Source organism: Ochotona curzoniae, unplaced genomic scaffold (assembly GCF_017591425.1).
Source record: "Ochotona curzoniae isolate NIBS_2020 unplaced genomic scaffold, NIBS_Ocur_1.0 contig_43, whole genome shotgun sequence".
Classification (NCBI taxonomy): Eukaryota; Metazoa; Chordata; class Mammalia; order Lagomorpha; family Ochotonidae; genus Ochotona; species Ochotona curzoniae.
The window spans coordinates 9,673,413-9,696,464 of NW_024466218.1; the positions used below are offsets into that span (position 1 = coordinate 9,673,413).

The 23,052-nt window shown below is 36.8% G+C and overlaps 1 protein-coding gene across 1 annotated transcript in view; it reads left to right on the forward strand.

Moving 5' to 3' along the window:
• Nucleotides 1–23,052, forward strand: part of ASXL3 (ASXL transcriptional regulator 3) — a 132,804-nt gene that overhangs the window by 15,433 nt on the left and 94,319 nt on the right. The window contains exons 2-3 of the mRNA XM_040984705.1: nucleotides 19,529–19,637; nucleotides 20,885–20,993. Coding sequence (XP_040840639.1) covers nucleotides 19,529–19,637; nucleotides 20,885–20,993 — 218 coding nt within the window. The remainder of the gene's footprint in view (nucleotides 1–19,528; nucleotides 19,638–20,884; nucleotides 20,994–23,052) is intronic.

Below are 23,052 nucleotides of genomic sequence, written 5' to 3' on the forward strand. Positions count from 1 at the left end.
TGCCACCCTGTTGTCATTTAAAATATGGAATATCAGTTTCCTTGGAAAACATTCTTTACAGTACCCAAGCAGAAAAATGATTTCTTTCTTTGTATTCTGTGGGAAAATTTTAGTGTATCATTATCATAGTTGTTTTGCTTGCATGTCTATCTCTGAATGAACCAGGAATTCCAAGTCAGCTAGAAAAACCTTACTTGGGCCTGCATATCCTATAGAATCCTTAAGTCATAGCACAGTATTAATACATATATTTAGCCAGTATCTTTATAAGGAATGGTTTGAGATGACTGCTAGACTTTCAATACTATATGATTTGAGGTTACGCATCAAGAAGTCAATATGTCAAACACATGAGCTTCAACTTTTAGGAGGAAAATAATTTTATGTTGCTAATATCCAGCAGACTGTAAGCTTGAAGTAAGCAACAAAGTAGCCTGTCTCTGAAAAACAATATTGATTTTTTTTCCTCTTGCCTGGATGAAATATCCACACCTTGTGTATGATCCTTAGTGAGAGATTAATTCCCTTTATGAGATGCAATGAAGTGAGGGAGGAATGTTCAAAGAAACATAATGAACATAAAGTTTGATGTAAATCTCAGGTCCAAATATGTCTAAAACATTTCTGAATATTGAGCATCAATAGAATATACCAAGTGACTCTTGGGAGACGGTACAGCTCATGGACGTTTCTAAGCTAACTGAATGTAACTGACTAGGATGGAATGGGTCCCATCAGCAGAGCAAGAGAAATGGAAGTGAAATGACAGATTTCTATTAACCTTAAATAGAGTTATACATGATGTATAGTTTACACATAGCTGTTTGCTCAATGCAAAAGCAATTTAGGTTAAGTACATAGAGATTTGACAGTGATTTGCAGTGATTTGACCCATCGAAGTTTATTGTAGACACTAAAGAAATAGAAAACATGGAAACATTCTGTAATGGGCTTAAAGTTTAAGTTGTTAGTATTCTTTTATTTTAGATGAAGGGGACAATCAAAATGGAAATAAGTTTTCAATCTTGTAATAAAGGGCCCAAGAAAAAAATGAATGTACTATGTGATGTCTATTGCTTTATTTCTAAAAAGCCTATTAACTGAGGAGAAAGATAATTACACTTTTTTAGCTGGTTTGAGATCTATTGACTTTTTGTGTATAGGAGTTCTTGTGACGCAATTGATCATTTTCTGTTTTTCCTACAGTTTGGGGTTCTTGTTCAGTATATGTTCTTTTACCCTACTCCCATGATAAGCAAATATTGTCAGTGTAGAGCTTCTTGATGAATCAGTGAAGGTGGTAGTCATTAGGGTTATGAAAGTGCTGTCGATATAGTGGATTTGAGAAAAGGCAACACACTTTTGTAATAACAAAGAAAGCTTCAGAGAGATTAACCTGACACTGCTGTTCCATCTCCAGAAAACCCAAGGCCTTTAATGAAATCAGAGTTGTTTGATTCTGTCCACCAAACTTAAAAAGTTGCCTTGGAAACCAATATTATTTTTTCTCTCTTCCCTTCAGGACAAGGTATACCCCATTTTGGACCACATCAACTACCTTACCAGGCAGCAACAGGTCTTCATATGCTTTAAGTTTATCTTCTACAATGGAAAAGATCTTTCCTTGAATGTTCATGTTTTCATCTTGAGAAGGCAATATATATAGGATGGACTAAGCATCTGTAAATGACTATGACAAAGTGGAAGAGTGCTTTGTGGGAGTTTTACTTTATATACACATATGTAATATTTTCCAGTCTGGTTTCAGACCCCGGCATGGCTTGGAGACAGCGTTGGTGTGTTTGAAGGATCTTCCTCGAATGAAGGATTTGGGACACCTTTCCATGATGATTATATTAGAGCCTCAGCTGCTTTCGTGTTGGTCATGAGGTGATGCTGAACCGAATGCTTGAACTAGCAGGAGTGGCTGGGAGTGCATTGGAGTGGTTCCGTTCATTCCTTCCGGGTAGGTACCAGCTAGTGCGATTGGGTGAAACATGGACACTGAGGGTTTTCCCGTATGGAACCCAGTGGAGTCCCTAATTTCCCTTGCTCGTGTTTAGTGGGTGTGAGAGGGAAAACTGGACACGTGAAAGCCAGGCAGTGCGTTTTGAATGAGTAGAAAAGTGAGAGTGTGTCCCAGACTGATACCACTCACTCACCTTCGTTATTTCTCTTTGTCAGTGTGAGTGTGCAGACTAGAATGCAAACTGAGAAAGTGTGACTTGTTGGAGAGTGAAAATCTGGGAACTTGTGATATACTTTCTAATTTCTCTGCCGAATTACAGTTTGTGCACACTGTGGCCTTAATTTGAGCAAAAATTTACCTAAACATGGAAATCCCATTGCAATATTAGATAGAAATGCTTAATTTCCCTTTTTGGTTTGTATCTAGAGCCTTCTTCCTTATAAACATTGACTGCGTCTCTGTGATCTTTCTTAATAAAGCTGAGTCTACTCACTCACCCTGTTGCTAAGGGCTCTTGAAGTACAGTAGCATGACTGTATTAATAAATAATCTGGAGAATGATGGCTGATTTTTCACAGTGAATATGTTATCTTCCCTGAAACACTTCATTATTCTGACTTAAATTTGGTACTTTTTAAAAACAAATTTGTAGCACAAATGATGACTCTTCTTTAAGTGGTTCAATGATTTGAAGTTTGTTTAAGAAGTATGCTGGAGTGGAACATGTTTCTTAGACATTTGGTACCTCTTTTTGGTTGCTGTTTATTTATATGCTATGATTTCAGTCATTTTCATTAGAGTAACAAAAAGCTTGAGTATTGAACACGTAGAATGTTTATAAAGTTTGAGTGTGGAATATAGGTAAAGAGGAAAGAAGAAACAAATGTGTGTGTCTGTAAATATCATTAGAACTGTGTGTTGAATGTCATTTTGGCAAAAGGACAGGAAATTGAGCTAAGCAGCTTTCTATTCATTGTACAGTTGAGGAAATGGGTGCTGAGATAAATTAGGTTTCTTGCCTAGCCTGAAGGTCTGGCAGTTGAACCTGTGGCTGCTGGTATTACAAGGCTTAGTCTTTCCCCCACACTGGGTAACAGGCAACTGTTAGACTTGAAGTGGCGTCTCAACAGAAAGAGAAAAACAGGGAAACATACCTGATGGAAGACACGACCAAAAGACCAAATGAGGGTCATAGGAATGTACTAGTGCAATATTTATTTCTGGTTTTGGTAAAACACATGCTGATAAATGACAAGAGCAGTAAATGTGTGATCCTCAGACATTTACTGTGTATGAGCTGAACAGGCTTAGAATTCCAGGAGGGTTTGTATCTGTTCTGACACTTGCTCACTCTCTGTTTTGCAATTGAAGTCATGATAGTCTACACTGATACCTAGGAAACCCAATTAATCTATAACTAGTTAATGCGTTCATCAGGCAGTACTAATCTGAGAAAATACCTGAAAACAATTTCCCATTTTTCATGTTTACAAAGGGTTTTTTTTTTTCATGTGGTTGCAGAACTTTTCTGTGTGGACCCTCAGCTTACTTTAATACATAGCAAGGTACATGTGACAGAAACTATGATGAATTTTTGTGTTTTTCTTAAAGGGTAGCTTGATTGGAATTTCATAAATAGGTTTTATCTTTGCATGAAGTTTGGATCCATGTTAGTTTTCTATTTAGTGTTGATGGGTAACTGCCTTCAATCATTGCAGTAGATTTATTTCAGGCATTGCCAGGAAGAACATTGTTTTTCTGCCTGCTAAGTGGTATTTGGCAATGGAGTTTATTAAAGCTGTTATTCATTATGTTGTTTCTCCCCTAGGAAGTAACCCTTGTCTCTTGTCCCTCTCCCTAACAATAAAGCTCTTGATAAGTACTGATTTTTCAGTGTCAGTGCTATCTTAATATCCCATGAAGTAAAATAGAATTCAGTACCTTCAGATTTTCTGACTTAAGTTCAGTGAAATGTTGATTTCCTGGAATTTGGTGGCAGGTGTGATCAAGGAACTCTTTCCTGCAAGCCGATACTTGGTTGGGGTTGTGCTTACCTGAATAAGGATGTCTGCAAAATGTCCAGAAGTTTTTGTAACCCAAGTTGTATTTTTAGAGAGGGAAGCAGACGTTTCTACTATTGTTCCATAATCATACATAGTAAGTAGTCTATAATTTTAGGAATTGTTTCATCAGCTGCCATTTAGTTAGTTGATTAAATAGGTCTTCAGGTTTAACATAGTTTTTTGGACTTTTTGCTTTGGCTCACCATGAATTCCCTTCCTTTCCACCCTGATTATAGTTATGTATTGTTCTTTTTCTTTGCTGGAGTTGTTCTCTGGAGAGTCTCTTGTGTACTTGGTTGGACCATCGATATTGCTGTCAAATAATGCACAGCAACTCTTGTTTTGTCTGAAGATACATTTTTCCTCATGGGTCATCAAAATGCGCATTTTCCTAGGGAAGAGGTTTGTTCCTGTAAAACAGAGGTAATATAAATGTAGCTTATTGGTAGTATTACCTTGGAATTTATTAATGTGGGTGTAGGCGTAATTTATAATTTTCAAAACAATCAGCTGAAATACTGTTGTTTATTCTTTTTAAACATTTGCATTGTTCCTGTTTCATTTTCAGTTTACTGGTTTATCTGTATAAAACTATTAATATAAGTGTGTACCAAATCTAAGCATTTCTGCAACATCTGCTGTCAACATTCATCTCTCATGAATCCTATTTCCCTGAGAATGAAGTTAAAACAAGAACTAAGCATGTTAAATTTCTAGCACACATACTGCTGCATTCTTTTGATGTAATTTTAAGTGTCAATATGAAGTTTGGGGAACAATGTTTAAATTCCCTGGTCTTTGCATTTATGTTTCCTTTCCAAAGTCGGTTGTTTCCGTAAGAAGTCTTCTCTTGAAATCAGGTCTTATTTAAAGCAATTTGTTTTTACTGTATGATTCTAGTTGAATTTTATGAATGTGTTTACAAACATGCTGCTTATGTTGAATTTTGGAATTCATATTTTATAGATATTTTTCTAGAAATTGGGTTAGTAGATGTTTTTATATGTGTCAGCATTGAACAGCGTATCTTAAGTATGTAAGTATACAAAGAGGAGAAGGAAGTACAAGGAATGCTAAATTAGGTTGCCATTTGTCAAGTGGAATGAGTGCCAGTCTTAATAGCAGTGGTTGGTTTAGTTATGTTTAGATATTTCCTTTATCAGACATTTAAAGGTAAAATATTTCCCATACCCAGCAAAACTCTGAGCTGAATTTTCTGCTGAGTAAGGGATTTCAGTACACCAGAATCTTTTTTGCAGAGAAAAGGGATAAGAGAATGAATCAGAAACAAAGTATTGGATAAGAGAACTTCAATCTTCTCTTTCTGAACTTGTGCAGAAGTGCTTGTGTAGCAAGCGCTGCCAGTGATAACATTTTATGGGACATAAAATTTGATGCTTAAGTTTTATGTCAAAAAAGATAAAGTCACGATAGAAATTGAAATATGAAAAATTATGCCATTAGAAAAAGTTGGAAAAACATTTAACATGGCACTAAAATTTACCCTAAACAGCAAAGTGGCTTTTCACAGTTAGAAGGTGTAAATAAAACACAGCAAAATGCAGATGTAATAGATTACATCACATTTTGTTTTCTGTTTATCAAAAATATAATAGTGTGCTAATCACCTGATGGGGCAAATATTTATAGCTGTTACAGCGGTTGTTATAGAAAGAAATTGTTAAACACAAGAAAAGCATAATAGCCTTAGTGCATCATGATGAAAGATGTAAAAATAAGGGTTTTAATTTGCAATACTAAGGAAAAACGTGTTGTGTGTGAACATTCGTTCTTATTGAAAAATGTAAAAGGCAACTTCAAGATATCCTTACATTTTTTAGCTACCCAATAAATTAATCAGTCCTTAAACTTCACAGAGATTCACACCAATGTATCTTCCTAAATTCACATTTATGATCTGTGAGTGTGTAAACTAAAGCAACTGACTGAAAATTCAGTTGATATTTTTTTAGAAAAGAAATATGCTTGACCATTTACTATGATATTTATGGTATTTTCTTGGTAGTTGGAATATTATATTATGAAATATAATAGTGCTATTCTACAGTTGGGTAAATTATAACTTTAAAAAAGAGGAAAACTAGAAGAAAATTTAAATGCTTAAGGAATGGGAAATTCTAGTGATTTTTACAAAAGAACTAATAGGCGTTTAGTAATGTTACCGATTGAAAGGCATATGTATTTGAAAGAGTGACAACATGAGAAAGGAGATCCCCCATCTGTTGGCTGAGTCCCCAGTTGGGTGGCAACGGCAAGATCTGAGCTGCAGCAAAGGCTTGGGTCGGGAACTTCATCTTGATCTCCATGCAAAGACAGATTCAAGTGCTTGAGCCATCACCCATTGCTTTCCAGGCACATGGATCACGGACAACCAGGGCTTGAATTAGCACTGCCACATGGGATGTTAGTGTCCCAGGCAATGACGTATCCCACCTGCACGTGTTTCTTGTGCTGTTCAGAAAAAAAACAAAAGCAAAACTGTGTTTAGAAAAATGGTTGCCTGCTATATTTATATATGACCACAGAGATTTATTCTGGTGTCTAAAAGAATTATATTTTGTTGTGAGAATATGCCTTATAGTATTGTAATTCCTAGGATTTTCACCTTTCTTCTCTCATATTTTTTGTTGAAGTTTGGAATATTTTCTTTTATTAACTGAGCAACTGTGCCCACCGGTAGCCACCATTCTAAAGCTCATACATGGGAAGTTCTGCAGTGTTTCTCTCTTGACCCATTAGCAGTGATGCATGCCTTTAAACCAGTAACTCCTGGAGACAATCCACCGATTGTTTGCAAACTATGTTTTCTGTATTGCACATCATAAATCTATCGCCTTTCACCCGCAGTCCCTAAAGCAATCCTAAAATTCTTCCTCTTATCTCTCATACTTCCCTTGTTTATATTTTTAATATTTTATTTTAAATGTACTTAATACATATATGTTTATGTATTTTTCTTCCAACAATATAAGTATTTCTTGGTTCTTTCTCTGCATTCTGTGCTGACACATCTCATTCATCAGTGCTTTGAAGGAGGTCATACCACCTTTTCTGCAGGCCAATGCTGCAGGTCCATCTGCCAGTGTGTCCCAGTTTAAATTCATTGTCTTGCTAACAGTGGCACAAGAGCACTTTCCTTGTTGAAATTCTCTGGGTGTCTCTATCATCTGCTGTATGAAGTGTAACCCCTAAGCTATGGCAGTTACTATGGTACTCTTAAAGCATGATAAGCCATGACATTGTACATACATTTTTACTGGAATTTTGTGCCTACCCTACTGTTGCTCCAGCTCATTACTCTAGAAACACCAGCTCATCACGTTCCTACATACCACATTCAATGCTGTGCTTCTATGCCTTCTTTGTGGTGCCTCTTCTACCTGAAATTGCTTTTTCATTTCCAGCCCTTGACTGGATTAGCAACACTGAAGGGTAAAGATGAGGATTCTACGAACAGAAGTTCATGGAAAGATCACACCATTCTGTAATTATAGTTTTCTGTGTTCTTTTGAAGTAACCCAATTTTATCCATCATTGACTACCTTTCTAGCTATCAAAAATTTCAAAATTTCCTCCAAACTGAAAATACAAGCTTTTAGAATCTATTCTAGAGGCATAGTTCTCCATGTCCTTATGAGAGGTATATAAAAGACAGTTGCATCAGGATTTGAGTGAGTAATATTACATGTAAGCTATGTGTTGTGCAAAAAGGATATACTTAAATTATGATGCATTCTATCCTTCAGACTCTTAAGATCATTAGATGAATATTAAAATCATCAATGGAATATAGATCAAACTCTGTCAGGTTAGGAGAAGAAGTATACCCACTGTTATGCATGAAATGCACCCATTTATATTAAAAATAAATTAAAGCTACCAACTACAGAATTGAATATACTTGTTATGCATGTATGTTAACATAAATACAGAAAGATTTGGAGGAAAGTAATGCAGGTCTTTTAAAAGTTTTAATACTCCTGAGTTAGATAGGATAGAGGAGAGCTGAAAGAATTTTTATTTTTGACAGAGTATAATGAAATTCCTTTACACTTCACATGTATTTATTTATTTGCTTATATAAAATGCTTGCAGATTAATGTAAGCTGAATAACTCAGAGGAGAATATGCCAGTGAGTAGTCAGATTGTTGGTAAAAAAAATATCAACAACAGCCAATCATTTCTATTTTGAAAAATTTTGGAAATACATTAAAGCAATGATATATCAAACACTCAGCAGCTGGGATGAATAATTTTTAGCTATATTATCACAGTTGCTTCAGATTTCTTTTAAAAATTGTCTAACAGAAAAAGTTAAAATTCTTTTGATTTCCTTCTCTTTTCCCCTCAGAGACAAGTATCATAGGTTACTATATATTATTGTAAATGAGAATTATATTGTCAGCATTTCACGAGAATCATAATCAGTATTTCATGAGAATTATCAGCATATACATCTCTGCAACTATAACCTATTAACACTTAGGTCATTTTTGTTTTTTCTGAAATAAATACTATCTCTTTATGAAAGTGTATTTCTGGAAGCCGCATCAAAACCTAGAATTGCTGATCTTTTGAGCTTGCACAGTTTTATTTTCGCTAGACATTGACAAATATTTTTCAGAATTGTCATATCAGTTTTCCTTTATAGAGGGGAAATATGTAGTTTCCATTTATGGATGACCTGAGCTGCTACTAGCAAGTTTTGGCTTTCAAATTTTGTTCTACTCTGAAAATGGTGAAATGTTAGTTTATCAACATGGTTATGATATTTTCTCACTGTTCAAGTCGGGCAGGGACCTTGGAGGGAAGCAGGAAGCATGCTTAATGACAGGAATTCTCAGGGAGCTTACTGCCGCTACCAGGGCAGGCTTCTACCGCGAGCTAGAACGGCATAGGCTGTGATGGACGGGAGAGGTGGTTTGTAATTATTGCAAGGTGACAGCAGGAGCACAGGTATCATTGGAGAGAACAGGGGGCTCTGAAGATGACACCTGCAGTTTGCTATCCTGAGTTGAATGAAGTTTAGAAAGTGAATGGTTAACCTATTACTAATTACCTTTAAAAGCTTAACCAGAAAGGGATTAGTAGAGCTATAAAGGGATGTATTTTAAAGTCATCATTTTACAGATGGGCAAATTGAAATCTAAAAAAATAAACAATTTACTGAGCCTGAGTCACATGTCAAATATAAAATTACCAGGATATCTATTGGATTATTTAACTTAGGCATCCGATGGGTTGATCTTCAGTCACAATAATGGAGAAGTTCAAGTGATGTGATTATTCTTGCTATGCTCCTCCGTGATTTCCTCTGCTTTCCTTTGGTTAGCTTCATTTTTAGTAAGAGTTATGCATCAGCTGACCTTTTTTCATTGGCATTTTTACAGTGGATGTTCATCCTGAAAATAACTGACACTTTCCCCCTTCATTTCTTTTTAAGAAAATTGTTAGTATTTTAAATGTAAACGAGTTACAGAGAGAGAGAGAGGATAGAGTTGAATTTTCCTTCTGCTGGCTCACTCCCCAAATGGCCACAATGGCAGGAGCTGGAATGATTCAATCCAGGAGCTTGGGATTTCTTCCAGGTCTCCCAAGGATTTCCCCCACCCTCTGCTGCCTTCCGAGGCCCTCCAGTAGGGAGCTGCATTGAAAGTGGAGCAGTCAGTGCTAGAACTGGTCCCCATGTCTGACCCTTCATTTCTATACTAATTCTGTACTGATATTCATGCTGCCCCAACTAACCATTCAATGTGACCAGGGGAATAATCTCATGTGACCTCCCTTGCTGATGGGGACATCAAGGCCATTTTATTGATTTCTCCATTGGAGTCACATTACTGAGGACAGGAAGTTTCCTCCAAGGACCACAGACATTCAATTAGGACCACAGACATACTTGTTTGTTTGGTATGTTGCATGTCTTACAGACAAGATTGTATTCATGAGCTTAAAAGGATTATGGTCGTATTCATTGAGAGTACTTTGTGTTCACCTATCTATATTTCTAATATCTTTTTATAGTGATGATTAAGTATTTCAAGAAAAATTTTTTGAATGCATTGGGATCACTTCTTAGTGAATACACAGATCTATAAATATGTATCTAACCACTTGGTGTTAGACTTGGAAAGTTACAAGTATAAACAATTTTAGAGAAAAGAAGCCATGAGAGGCAAACAAATGTTGAATGTATTCTAGAGATAAGAGATATCTTAAGATCACGAAAGGCTTCATCGAACAAATAACTGCTAAGATCTCCTGAGAATGTATTTTGAATAACAAAATGCAGTGCAATAGTCATGGGATATGACTCCAGGCACAGAAATTCATAATAGTCAAAGGAAAGAGATGAGAAACTATAAAAAAAACAGAAGACTAATTTACTAAGTTGGATAGAATTACAGGGAGTGAGCTGGGAGTTGAGGATAAAGATGAAGTCGATGCCAAAGAACTCAGTGTCAGCCTGTGAAGTTTATGCTGCCTTTGGTGGGCAGTGATACCCACACATTTAAAAAAGGGAGCGGGTGTATGGCTTGACCTGAGAGCCAGAATGAGAAATGTATGTTTTTTGGTTTTGTTTGTTTGTTTCATTTTAAACAGGAAAATCGTGTGGCTCCAGTGTGTATGATGAGTGAGAGTAGGGACGTGTTGAAGGCAGGGTGAACAGCTGGGTGCTTAGAAGCTACCTCTTGGCAGAAAGCTAAAGATTGTGGCAGTTAAGATGGAAGTAAAAATGTAAATGTAAAGGTGAATTTTGATGATGCTTATGGAAGCGCAGAACCTAGAACAGTGTGAGAAATCCTTCAGTCGTGCCCACAGAGGAGGACAGTAGCCAGAGCAGAGGGGAAGCGGGAACTGCTTCGCGGCAGGTGGTGGTCTGCGGATGAGTATTCGCACAGTAGGTTATCTGCTCAATGATGTAATGTGGCTGAGACACAGGGTGATTGAGCTATCTGTGGACATTGTTAGTCTTCCACTCTTCCTTAATGCTTCTGGATGTATTTTTCAATTTTATACCCTTATCCTGGGAAAAATAGTCATCACCTGACAGGGCTTTTTTTTGTTGTTGTTGAACAAAAAGATATTTTACACAGCCTTTAAGTAATCTTTTAAGATTTAAATAATAAAATTAAACATTCCCAGGAGTGGTGACAGCTATGTACGCTTATTCCCCTACAGTTTCTCATTGTGGTTCATCATTATCCCAAGTATATTCTTCAGCATGTCATAAAGATATTGCTGATATTATGGTAAAGACGGTCCTTTTATTAGACATGCCTAGGAAACATGAACTCGAGCCAAGATTTTCTTAGACTGCATTATACGTGTATTGTTCATAAAGTTGGTTTGTCTACAAGAAACGAATAGTATGTTACATTTCCCAATTTTGTTTAACACTTTATTTGGAAAATCATTGGAATGAATACCTCATAGAACAGATACTGGAAATATAGCAGAATGAAATATTAGATGGGAAAATTTGGCTACACAAATATAGAAATTTCCATTTCAATGTGAAAATAATTTATCAAATACAATTATACTATCTTTAACAAATGGAGTTTACAGTTTTATTTTAGGAACATTGTTTGGTCAAATCGAAAATATTCTCTGACTTTGCGGAGTGGGGACGTAGTCTGTGTATGGGTTGAGATCCACTTTCAGCCGTGGGCTGGCTGCAGCTACCTGGGAATTGATAGCATGAAAAGTCTGTGCTTGTTCATGTCTCAGTCATCTCCTTGGAAAAAGCTAGCGATAACACTGACATTCTAAATGGTTTTCCTCTCTGTCACTTGCCTCAAGGCTGCCTTTCTCTTGATTCTCCTGTCTTTTCACATGTATTCAGAAAATGGAGGTCAGCTCAGCCTATATTCTATTATGTGCAAAGTAGTGGGAGAGTGCAAATTTATTTCCAGATTAGCTTGACATGTACAGTGTGTTCCATAAATACTTGCTCAGTGACTGGATTGTGTTTTTTTCCCCTTTAATGATCCAATTCTTGGATGAGATATCTCAATTATGGATCTGAGTTGCCATGCTTTCTTAAAAGTTCTTCCTTGGTTTTTGTGGGCATTAGCTGAGAAATACAACCAAAAAGCCATCCTTTTATTTATTTTCTTAAAAAAAAAGATTTATTTAGTTTTATTAGAAAGGCGGATATACAGAGATGAGGAGAGACAGAGAGGAAGATCTCCAGTCTGATGATTCACTCCCTGAGTGGCCTCAGTGGCTAGAGCTGTACCAATCTGAAGCTAGGAGCCAGAAACTTCTTCTGGGTCTCTCAAGCAGGTACAGGGTCCCACGGCTTTGGGCTGTCCTCTACTGCTTTCCCAGGTCACAAGCAGGGAGCTGGATGGGAAGCAGGGCTGCCAGGATTAGAAGTGGGCCCGTATGGGATTCTGGTGTGTGCAAGGTGAGGACTTTAACCATTACACTATCACGCCAGGCCCCCATCCTTTTAGATGTACAATATTTGAAATGTATTCTGAGAGAATGATTTGCTTTCTGCAGGATTTGGTGAAAATGGAGCCAGCCACCTTGCCATTTAGCAGCATCTGCATTTTGTGTGTTTCTTCCAGGTGCGAACACTCAGTGTTCAAGCTAGACAGAATGTGGGAGGGAATTCTGAGGAGAGAGATTGTGAGATAGTGAAAAAACACAGGCCTTGGAATCAGAGGAAAGTGTGAATTTCAACTTCATCACTTTGTTTTGTTATTTGATTTCATTAAGATTTTTATTTACTTTTATTGGGAAGGGAGATATAGAGAGAAGAGACAGAAAGGTCTTCCACCTGTTGGTTTACTTCCTAAGCAGCTGCTGTGGCCAGAGCTGAGCCAATCATTTGCTAGGAGCCAGGAGCTTCTTCCAGGTCTCCCACATGGGTGCAGGGTCCCCAGGCTGTGGGCCTCTCTATTACTGCTTTCCCAGGCCACTAGCAAGAAGCTGGAAGTGAAGTGGAGCAGTCGAGATATGAACCGGTGCTCATATGGAATCCTGGCGCATGCAAGGCAAGGACTCTAGCCGGTTGGGCCCTCAGTAAGATTCTTAATCCTCAGAATTTAATTAGCATCTGTAAAACTGGGACTCCAGCCTACATAGTGTGGTAGATGGATGATAGTTCTGAAAGCCCAAGTGTGTTACAGATGCTCAATAAATAGTAGCTGTGCTAATTGGTCCTGTTAGCTGTCCTTCTCCATTCTACATGTTGTTGTGTTGCCGTCATTGGACCCTCCCTGAGTATGTTATTACGTTTTTATACTGTCCTTCACCAATGCGGACCATCATCTAGGAGCATGCTGTCTGCACATGCCCATGTCTTCAGCTAGATTTGGTAAGGAAAAAAAATGAAGTTAGACATGGAGCAAAATAGTGCCTGCACTGACTCTTTAAATGAGATATTAAACTATTGATTGATTTCCATGTAGCATTCTTTGTATCAATAGATGTAACTTACATTTGGTAATGGTGAAAATAATAATAGTTACTCATAGGGTTTGAATGGTTAGAACATGCCAGTGCTGTTTTAAATGCTTTAAAGGTTTCAGCTAATTCTGCCTTCAGAACAGTCCTCCCTGACACAGTGGCTTTCTTCTCTGCATTTTGCATTGGATGAACCTGAGGTTGAGTCTGATGTGCTGCAGCTGGTCATTTTCCAATATCAGCTGCATAAGGTTACCTGGCTCTCAAGCCCCAGTCCTGTGCATGATACACGATGGTCTTCTGTCTTTCAGTAAGAATAACACCTTACACATTGTGTCACAGAGTACAGTTACATGTAGAGGAGTGCTCGCGAATAGCTAGTGATATTTATGGCACATTTCTCCTTTTTAAAAAATTAAGCACCTTTGATTCATCCATTGTTGTAATAGTAAGAGGAGTATAAAATTCACATGGCATACTGCCTTTATTTTAAAAGAGCCCAGTGTTCCTATAATTGAATTGGACTTTAAAAGATTCTTCATGCTTCAGATGGAAAATAATAGAAGATTACAGCTGGGAGTTTAAAATAAATGACAGATGTTGTCACATATCACCCAATAGGTTAATTGTACTTTAATGTGTAAATAAAAAATAAATGGACATTTGAAGTTATTTTGTGGCAGTTATTTATAGGATTCATGTGATGAAGACAATCACCTTACTACTTATTTTAATGGAAGGTCTGTAAAATAATAAAATGGAGTGTACATCTCAGTTTGTACTTCTAAAGGGATATTTCTTAGGTTTAGAGATCCAACTTCAAGATAAAGCTAACCAAACTCTTGACCTTCCGTTCATATTTTGGGGTTTTTATCTTCTAAAGCACAAGGTCAAGTTAAGTGATCATGACTGATGAAGCCCTTCAGTCTTCCTACTGATGCTTTGGCAGTTTCTCTAAAGCAGATAAAGGTCAAAGTTCACATGATGCTAAGGGTATGTTTTTGTATTAATGAAGCCAATCAGAGATTCACAATGATGTTTGGCTTCTGAAATTCTCTAAATTGAGAATTGAATTGCATGACATGTATTATTTGATAATTATTTCTTGTGTGAATTTCTTCACTTGATAACACTACACTTCTTTGATTTTGAAAATCACGTACGTCTCTTCACAAAGGAATTTGCAAAGTATCCTTGGAGATAAACTACGTTTCTAACTATCTTAGAGACATACTGAATATTGAAAATCATGTGGATGTCTATCTAGACGTATCTTTCATTTAGACAGTATACCCATTCTTTGGATTGATGAATTGTTATTAATTTTTTATATTTTTATAATGTTTGTCATTCCTCACATGTCAGTGCTTATTAAAATGTCGTTAGTAATTTTCTTAAAGGGCTCCTGAATTTTGGGACATTGTTTTTCAAAATCAAATTTCCAGGTTAATGTGGGTTGTTTTTTCTGTATGTTTTATGCTGGACCTATTTGGATGATATATGAGTATAATTATATACATATTTTGCATACATGCATATCTTACTCTGATAACTGAAGAGAGTCCAAGTTTTGTTATTTCACTTTCACTTACCTTAAAAGAATTTCTTACTAGTACAGTGATATTGCCAAAGGCTTAGTTTTGCCTTTTTAGACTTCCATTTTTTTTCAGAATTTTTAAAATGCCTTTCTATTTGAAAACTGAGATTTAACATTGTTTAGCAGGGAGTAGCTTTCTTCTACATTTTTTGTTAACAGATGAACTAATATAAAAATTTAAATTATGAATTACTTTAATATTATAAAGTATTATGACTGTGACATTATATTACCACATAATCTTCCACCAACACTCCCAGGTATTCTTCCAGTGGGCTTTAAAAATATTTAAGTAGCCTCTCCATTCCATCCACTAAGTATTCACTAAGAGCAAAATTCTTATGTGTCCCATCAGCAATTTGATCATATAAAGGAATGGTTTTGTGTGTTCCACGTAGCACTGGGACTCTGCAAGGCGTCCCTGGGGGTTCTTTGATGTCTAGACAGTTTAAATTATGCCTGCTCCCCTGCTTCCACATTCCACCCCTGTTCTGCTTCAAGGGTTGTGGGCAAAGAAAACAAGCCAGAAGGGTTCTACAGCCCTACAGTCCAAGGGGGGAGGCAGGCAAGTCAAAGAAGCTGTGTATCCACAACAGCAGGTGCCTTGGTTATAGGGAGTGGAAGAAAACATCATTAAGAACAAATATTGTCTTGCTTAATTATTTTTAATTGTATGTAAACACAGGAATGCATATGCATTGAGGACAAAATAAAAATCCATAGAAGTATTAGAGAAGATAGTCAAGTCAGGTTTTAATCCAAAGTCCCAGTTCTTTTCTTTCCAACTTCCCACAGGGAGCCAAATCTAAGAGTGACTTGTTACTATAAATTGTCATATTTGTTGCAGTGCTAAAATAAAAAATTGGGTTTTAAGTTTCAAAACTAACTTTCTTTTCTTCCTTCCCTTTCTTTATTTTCCTTGTGTAAATCGGGATGTCGTGATTCTTCTAATTCATCTTTATAGAAAGTAAGTAACTTGAAATTTCATTGATTTTGCCTAAGTGTTTGTTTTATGGCTCATATACAGACGTACATGCTCTGTTATGGAATGTTAAAGTCTTACACTGACTAAAAAAATTGTTCTTCACAAGTTAAAAATAAGAATTGCTACCCAAAATATTTCCATGATACCTCAGAATAGATTTAATATTTTTGTCATCATCTCTCTTACCTGCAGTTAATCATTATATTTTAAATTCAGATAAATGGGAAGTTAAATATAGTTCAGTTCCCAATTCCAGTTTTTCTTAATATAGAAATAATGACGTTACATAGGTCTTTTATTTATTCTTATTCAGTAGCAATTAACTGAGACATAACTTCTCCCGGAAAAGCAGACCAATTTTTCCGAACTTAATGAAACTGGTGAGAATAACAATAGGTAAATGGTGTGGAAGATTTTTAAAACTAGTGTCTTTTTGTTTAGTCACATCAGATAAATTTGCTATTTTAATTCTGTTGCTGCTGATCTCTGCATTGTTTTTAAATGAAATGGATCAGAATAATTAGATTCTTTTCTTTGCAAATGATATGCTAAAGACTAAGTGACTGAATTATCTGGGTTGTGAAATTTATATTTGATTGCAAAATATCTTCTGATTTTTCTAAAATGCCAGCATATAGTTTTGAAATAAAACAAATTTCAAATGTTTGTTTTGGGAAACATTTGGGGAAATTCCAATAATCATAGGGATTTGGACAATGTGCTATCACACGTTTATGGATTGTATGTTTTTAAATTTTCTGCAATAATTTTTGGTTTTAATGAGTTGATCCATGTAATTTAGTAATATGCTTATATTCAGTAGATCTTGTTATTGGCATGATACTTTGTGCCCCTGTTATATACACTGGCACCAATCTTGTTTTTAATGGTTAATTAATTTTGAAAGTCAAGTAGAAGGAGACCTGCTATCTGCTGGCTCATTCCCCAGATGGCCACTGTGGTCAGTGCTTACCAGGCAGAAGCCAGGAGCTTTATCTCGGTCTCCCGTGTTGGAGTCTCGAACCCAGCACTCCAGCCATCCTCCACTGCTTTTCCTAGGCTGTCAGGAGGGAACTGGATTGGAAGTGGAGCAGCTGAGATCGGAACCAGAGCCCGTGTGAAATGCTGGCGTCATAGGCAGCAGCTTTACCTGCTATGTGTACAAGCATATTTTAAACTGCTATAATAGCAAATATACAATTGTCTTTATTGTATCTTAGAAATCAAATGTAAATTATAGTGGAATATATTCAGTATTTCTTAGTTGCTTTTTAAATCGGACTATTCTTGGAGTCCTTTTTAAAGATCTTTTTGTTGTTAGTTATTTTATTCGTTTGCAAAGCGAGTGAGCCCTCCTCCACTGGCTCACTCCTGAATGCTTGAAGGCTGAGAGCTCAGCCAAGTGTTCTATGTGGGTGGAAGGGGCACAATCACTTGATCTTCCAATACTGTGTCCCACGGTGCTCATTAGTCGGAAGCTGGAAGGGATTGGACCCATGGGCACAGATGTGGGATGCAGGTTCCCCAAGTGTCATTTTAATCACTTTGCCAAATGCTTGTCCCATTCATATTCTAAATCCAAATTCTAAGTGATGGGCCTTAAGAGCTTAGGAATCCACAGCAAGCATTGTGAGTTTTCATGTTAGGTGAGCAATTTTATCAATCTATGTTTTTGAAAGGCTACAATGTGTCGTGTTTGTATGTTAGATCCTGTTTTACTTGTCGTATTAACATCCCTTTGCCATGTCCCTACAGAAAGTCTGTTTCTGACAGTTTCACTAAATTAAAACGCCAAAAACCTGGCATAATTATCCCCAACTTCAGATTTTCTGTGCTTTTTTTCTGAAGGGCATACAATAAAAATACGTATTTTTCAGAGTTCACTATAACATGTGTTGCATTATTTATCCGGAATTCATTCATGCAGGGATAAATAGATTTTACTTTATGTGTATGCCTGAAACACTTCAAATAAAAGCAAAAATCATGTGTGAGGGAAAATAATGAAATGAGGTTTGTAGGCTTATAGGAGCTACCCAAGGAAAGATACTGCGTGAGCACACTGCTTTAGGACCCTGTGAGCTTTAGGGTTACAACTGCATTGTTCTATGACTAAATTTATGTTGGGACTGTTATTACTGGTCAGACCCAGGGGAACCATATTCATGTGTTGGCACAGACAAGCTGTTTCTTAAAATAATGACGAGTATTCACATTATTGTAATACAGCTGAGCCTTTAGGACCACGATGCATATGTATGTTGATTTGCAATAAGGTAATTCATCAAATTTTAAATTTTAGTGCTTCAGTTTGTTGATGAGTTTTCGTAGTAAGTGATGGACTAGATAATCACAATTTTAGGAAGTTCTTAATAACCAAATATTACATGCCAGAATTTCAGTTTGAAAGTTTAAATTTCTGAAGACTCTTTCAACCCTGAGTATTTTGAGAAAAATACTCAGAACTCCTAGGAGGAATGGGGGAGTGAGCCTAGGGCTTCTAAGCGACGTTCATGTGGTAAATAGCCATCTTGTAATCTATTTCAAAATCAATGTGAAAACATAATTGAATGAAAGCCATAATTGCAGCTTGCAAAAAGTATTAATTTGCAATCAAGACATAAAATATGGTCTAAAATCTACTCCAGGAACTGCATGTGTATTAAGCACATTTTATAAACATATTTTCAAGTGTGTGTATTCTACTAATATCTGTGTGTTTATAGTTTATTATTTTTAATCATTAGCTCAGTGGGTATTTGATTTTTTTAAAAATGTACTTTTTTTTTTTTTTTAATTCAGTCTCTTGCGTCTTTACTGCAGAGCATAACTGTTAACTGGGCAGAATCCCAGACACCTACTTCTTCATCGACGTCCACACTCAGATAAGGATGTCATTGTAGAAGCTGTATCAGAGATGCAAACACAGACATAGCATCCTTAGTTGGTCTTGTGAGAAATGCAGTTCCTGTGACTAACTTAAATGCTTATAATTTCAAATCAGTTCTTCCCTGGCTCCTTATTATTCTTTTGTTGCCTTTCAACCTATGGGATAGAGCTGCTCTTGAACTTGTGGGTTTTTTTTTTCTTTTCTATTTTTTTTTTTTTTTTGATCACTCAAGTGCAACCATCAAATTGTCTGTAATATTTTAAAACTGAGGCTTCATGGTGTTATTTATAAAATAACATCACATAGACGCTTTGGGTTCTTTAAAATATAGTGTCACTTGCTTTATGAATAATAATTTTAATTCAGGAGACTTCTTGCCTGAAGCCTAAAAGACAGATGTATCTGATTAACTTTGGTGAAATTGGACTGCCCGTTATTGTAATGTAGATGTTTTGGGGTTGGGAGGATATTTTAAAAAGCCGTGCAAGACAGTCTATTTTTAAAATAAAGACTTGGGAACAGTTCTGCCACAGAAGCTGCATCTCAGACTGCTTCATGTTTGCACACTTTATTTTCCAGTGGAACTTCTCCATTAGCCTGTCTGAATGCAATGCTTCACACTAACACTCGAATTGGGGATGGAACATTCCTCAAAATCCCTGGAAAGTCAGGCCTCTATGCTCTCAAAGTAAGTGGATTATTGTGGTTTTTTTTTTTTAAATGTTAAGTTCTGACTGTGTTATCATGCGTTTTTAAGATGTGTGAAAGTATGCAAAATGAGTTTTGGATAAAGACAGAAGAATGACCCCTTTGCATCCTAAATGTTTTCAGATGTCAGAAAAATCAAAAAAGATTTCATGTTGAGAATAAACAATAGAATTTCTCTTTAAGGAAAACATATCTGTGGTTTCACTCCATAATATATAGTCATGGAAAATAGTTGTGGCTTTAAAATTTTTGAGTCTGTGTTTAGGGAGGAGTGTCATGGAACATTGGCCAGGAGTTTGAGATGATCACAGTTGCCATAAAGTTTTGGACTTAATGACCATATGTTGATGTAGAAGCCTTATACCTGCATGCCTTTCTGGCTTTTATAAGAAAAATTGCTATGCTTGAACACTTACAGATTTAACAGTATTCAATTGTAAAGCAAATGGTAATCTCAGGAAGGATTTACCAGGAATGCATGAGTGTTGTTTGAAAAGAACAGGGAAATAAAAATGCAAATCTTTACATAGAGTCTGAATTATTTTACAAGAATGCCCGTTTTCATCTAGAAGAAGAAATGACACACATTATGCAAAATTGTGCAGAATACAATATTAGGATCTACAATGGTGGTGTAACTTGGAACAAGTTGAATATAGTATGTTACCGTTTATAAATCAAATTAAAAGAAATCACCTGTTTTAATAAAAGAACAGATTATGTTTGAAGTGTGTTGATTTCCTCTGAGGAGATTTTTGTTTTTTACTATCCCAGATTTTTCCTGGCAAGGAAAGGAGGGATTCTTCCTCAAGGGCCTTGTCCTTGTGGGAATTAAAAAAAAAATTATACAACTTAATCAAAATACTTTTGTTTTGTTTTTGCCTTTTGTACTTACTAGAGTGTTTGATTTAGTGAATAGAGTTTTACTTTGTCATACTGTTTCTTTAGATAAAGAAGAAAATTAAAAGTGAGGGGAAGTATATGAAAATGAAGAGTTTGGTTTGGTTTGGTATAGAATTTGAAATTTTATCCAAAAAAAAACCCACCTGTGGCAGTGGGCTTTTCTCACTTGTTATTTGAGAGAGGGTGATTTCATACTGAAAAATAAATCACTGTTGAATTTGTAAATCATATATAACTGTGAAAAAACTTTAGATTTCTAACATATTGAATGTTTTTAGATGTTAATACATCTTCATAAAATTGTTCTTTTGAAAAATAATATAGAAAGAGGAGTCCTCAGGCCCGGTGGGTGGAGCCTTGGATTTAGTCTGTGAATCTGAATTGGATGGCACAGAAATGGCTGAAGCCAATGCCAATGGAGAAGAAAATGGAGGTGAGTTTGATCAGTTTCGAAAAAGATACACCCTGTTCTCTTATGTGCTCCAACATTCCAGTAGTTCACTGCGGCCATGCCCACGTTGATTCACATGAGTCTTCACCATTTACTATGCCATGCCATTCGTGATGAGCAAAAAGCAGCTAGCGCCTCTGCGAGTATGCAGTTCTTTGTGCTTTGTCTGCGCAGTGTGGATTTTCCTGGGCAGTGATTACTTTTTGAGCGTTATCAGCATCGGTGTGTTTCTGCTGCAGAGCAAGTTGGATGCTCGCGGCCTGCAGAGGTTTCTTTCCTACGAGAGGAATGGAGAACACCAGCTTGCTACTTCTTATGTCGTGATCTTCCCTGTGATCACAGGAGTTTTGCAATAGCTTTGAACCTTGCCTTGTCCTCTGTAAATTAGCCTTAATAGTCTCATTCTTCAAAGTGAAATCTGGGCTGAATATGATACTTTCTTGTTAATAACAAGCAAGTGACCCTTCCAGAATCCTAAGGGGCCACTTTCCACCTCTTGGATTGCATCCGTGCTAATTCACATTTATCTTTCTCAAGATAGTTACCTTATCATCCTGTTGGTAACTGTCATTCTGTCCTGCCATTTCTGTTCTGGCAAATATTTGTCCCGCAAAAGCTGCTGCAATTTATCTTGCACTACCCACTGGTTCCACAAATGGACCCACATCAGGATCTGGAAGGAAGACGGTAATTAAAGTCCCTGTCCCTGGGCTCATAGGAATCAGTGAATCAGCTTTAAACAAACAAACCTCAAAGACTCCTCACAGAAATATCAGATGTCAGTAATAACCCAAAGCCATTCGTTTTATTAATGGCCGTAGGGGTCCCTCTGTGTGTGCTCCGCATGCCGACTGAACATTCCTGCCCTTTCAACTAGTGTGCAGGCTGATCGGCCCCGGAAGACCCATACTCCTTGGATTTCTGTCTGATCTGCAGCTGAGGTTGTGAAAGTAACATGGGAAACAGACTCTAGCCTCAGCAAAACAGCTGCAGACTGTTTTATGGACTGTTTTCCTCATCTTTCATTTGACTTGCTGTCCTTATTGCTCTGCCTTTTTGGAAAAGTCGGCCGCACTGTGAATTTTTCCAAGGCTTTTTGATTAGAGAGAGGACAAGGCAGAGGTGCACCCTGATTTCTGGCTGATAAATGGGACATCCTCTTTGCTTTCAGGAGGATGAAGGTGAGTCCTGGTGATGTCATTCCTGTTGTACTTCCTGCTCCACAGAGCCCCTTCTGTGTGCGCAGCCCTATTCCTGACATTACAGTTACAGGAGTAAAAGCAAACAACCCTCTCATGTTGCTTATGCTTTTTGAAAGGCAGGCAGTAGTAAGCAAAACAAATATTTAACACTTATAGCATATTTACTGGTGACTGGTGCTGTGAAACAAAATAAATACGGGGAAGACAGGATTGTGTTGATGAAAAGAACTGAGTGGATTGCAAGAGGAATGGGTACTAGGTAGAAAGAGCAGAAATTGCAAATGCTTTAAGGCAGGAGAATACCTGGAATGTTCCAGAAAAAGCAAGAGCTATGTGGTTGGGGGGGGCAGCATGAACAGGATGGCACACAGTGAGACACAAAGTCAGAGAAGTAATGGCCAGATTAGAGTCAGACGAGCTGATATGTGTGAATCGAAATGCTTTGGATCAGAAGAGTTTCAGATTTTGCATTTTATTTCTTCAGATTTTTGGAATGTATATAAATGGATATATGTGAGAAATGGCACCCAAGTCTAAACACAACATTTATTTATGTTTCAAGTATTTCTTATGTACACAGCCTGGAGGTAGTGTTATAAAAGATTTCAGTGAACCTGGCAGATTGTGACTCATCATATGAGGTTAGTCGCAGCATTTTCCGTTTATGCAATCATGGCACCTTGCAGAAAGTTTTGCCTTTTGAGATTTTCTGGATTGTAGATTAAGGATGCTATACTTGTACTGTCTTTTACTTTGTAGAGTTTTGAGCTGTTGAGACAATTATTGGGATTTTAGCAGGATCACTACATATAAGAAAACTATGGGAACGAGTACAGAAA